Source organism: Tupaia chinensis, unplaced genomic scaffold, assembly GCF_000334495.1.
Source record: "Tupaia chinensis unplaced genomic scaffold, TupChi_1.0 Scaffold000258_1, whole genome shotgun sequence".
Lineage (NCBI taxonomy): Eukaryota > Metazoa > Chordata > Mammalia > Scandentia > Tupaiidae > Tupaia > Tupaia belangeri.
This window is the reverse complement of record NW_006159738.1, coordinates 1,177,196-1,178,342: the sequence shown is the minus strand read 5'-3', so window position 1 is coordinate 1,178,342 and position 1,147 is coordinate 1,177,196. Positions and strand designations below refer to the sequence as shown.

Below are 1,147 nucleotides of genomic sequence, written 5' to 3'. Positions count from 1 at the left end.
CCGGTCCTGGTTCCGTGCGCGCCCCGGCTTGTGGCGGGAGCCCCTACAGAGCATCCTGCAGCTGGGCCAGGTGAGTGGAGCCCAAGGCCAGCGTCTGGGGAGCTGGCGCCTGGAGTTCACACCTGTCCAGGTGGGTTCAGCGGGTCTGTGCCCCAGGCCTGCAGCTGTGGGCTTGACGGGGTCAAACCCACCCCCTGCTCCATGTCCCCCCAGGAGCTGAAGCCCAAGAGTCTGGACGTGCGGCAGGAGGAACTGGGGGCCATGGTTGACAAAGAGATGGCAGCTACGTCCGCAGCCATCGAGGATGCTGTGCGGAGGATCGAGGTGAGGGCCAGGGCACAAGGCCGCCGGCTCCTGGGGAGACCTGGGGGCTGCAGGCCGGGCTGGAGGCGGGGGCAGGCTGTACCTGCTCTGCACATGGACTCTTCCCAGGCCTGTAAGGCAGAGCTGGAGGCCCGGTGGCGGCCTGGCTTCCCAGCTGGCTCACGCTGTCTCCGGTGCAGGACATGATGAACCAGGCGCGGCACGCGAGCTCGGGGGTGAAGCTGGAGGTGAATGAGAGGTGAGCCCCAGTGCTGCCCAAGCTCCCCAGTGTTCAGCCCTCCAGGAAGTGGAGCCCAGGACCGAGCAGAGCCTCCCTCGCCCTGCCGAGGCCACGCGGACGCGCTGGGCCCCGCTCCCTACGGGTCAGCCCAGCCTCTCCCCTTCTCTCCCCGTCTCTCCCCCAGGATCCTCAACTCCTGCACAGACCTAATGAAGGTGAGTGGGCAGAGACCCGGGGCGCCAGCCTCCGTGGGTCACGCAGAGTCACACTGTCTTGGTCTCGGCAGGCCATCCGCCTCCTGGTGACAACCTCCACCAGCCTGCAGAAGGAGATCGTGGACAGTGGCAGGGTGAGCAGAGCAGCGTGCTCCGGCAGCATCTATGGGGCTGAGCCTGAGGGCCAGGCTCTAAAAGTGACCCCAGAGCCCTGGACTGCTTCGGGTGTGAGACCCCCACACACACAGGACACGTCAGAGACTCCAGTGAATTCCCCAGCCATGCCCAGAGAGGCCCCAGGAATGTGCCTGTGGCTGGACTGAGAGGGTTCCTGGGGGCCCCCCTGAACCTGGCCTGAACCTATTACTGACCGGTCTGGCCTGCCCTG

The 1,147-nt window shown here is 66.5% G+C and overlaps 1 protein-coding gene across 1 annotated transcript in view; it reads left to right on the top strand.

The window, feature by feature from the left end:
• Positions 1 to 1,147, top strand: part of HIP1R (huntingtin interacting protein 1 related) — a gene marked incomplete at its 5' end in the record, with an annotated part of 17,809 nt that overhangs the window by 14,425 nt on the left and 2,237 nt on the right. Inside the window, 5 exon segments of the mRNA XM_027772192.1 lie at positions 34 to 70; positions 214 to 324; positions 504 to 562; positions 729 to 759; positions 831 to 885. Of these exon segments, the coding sequence (XP_027627993.1) occupies positions 34 to 70; positions 214 to 324; positions 504 to 562; positions 729 to 759; positions 831 to 885 (293 nt within the window).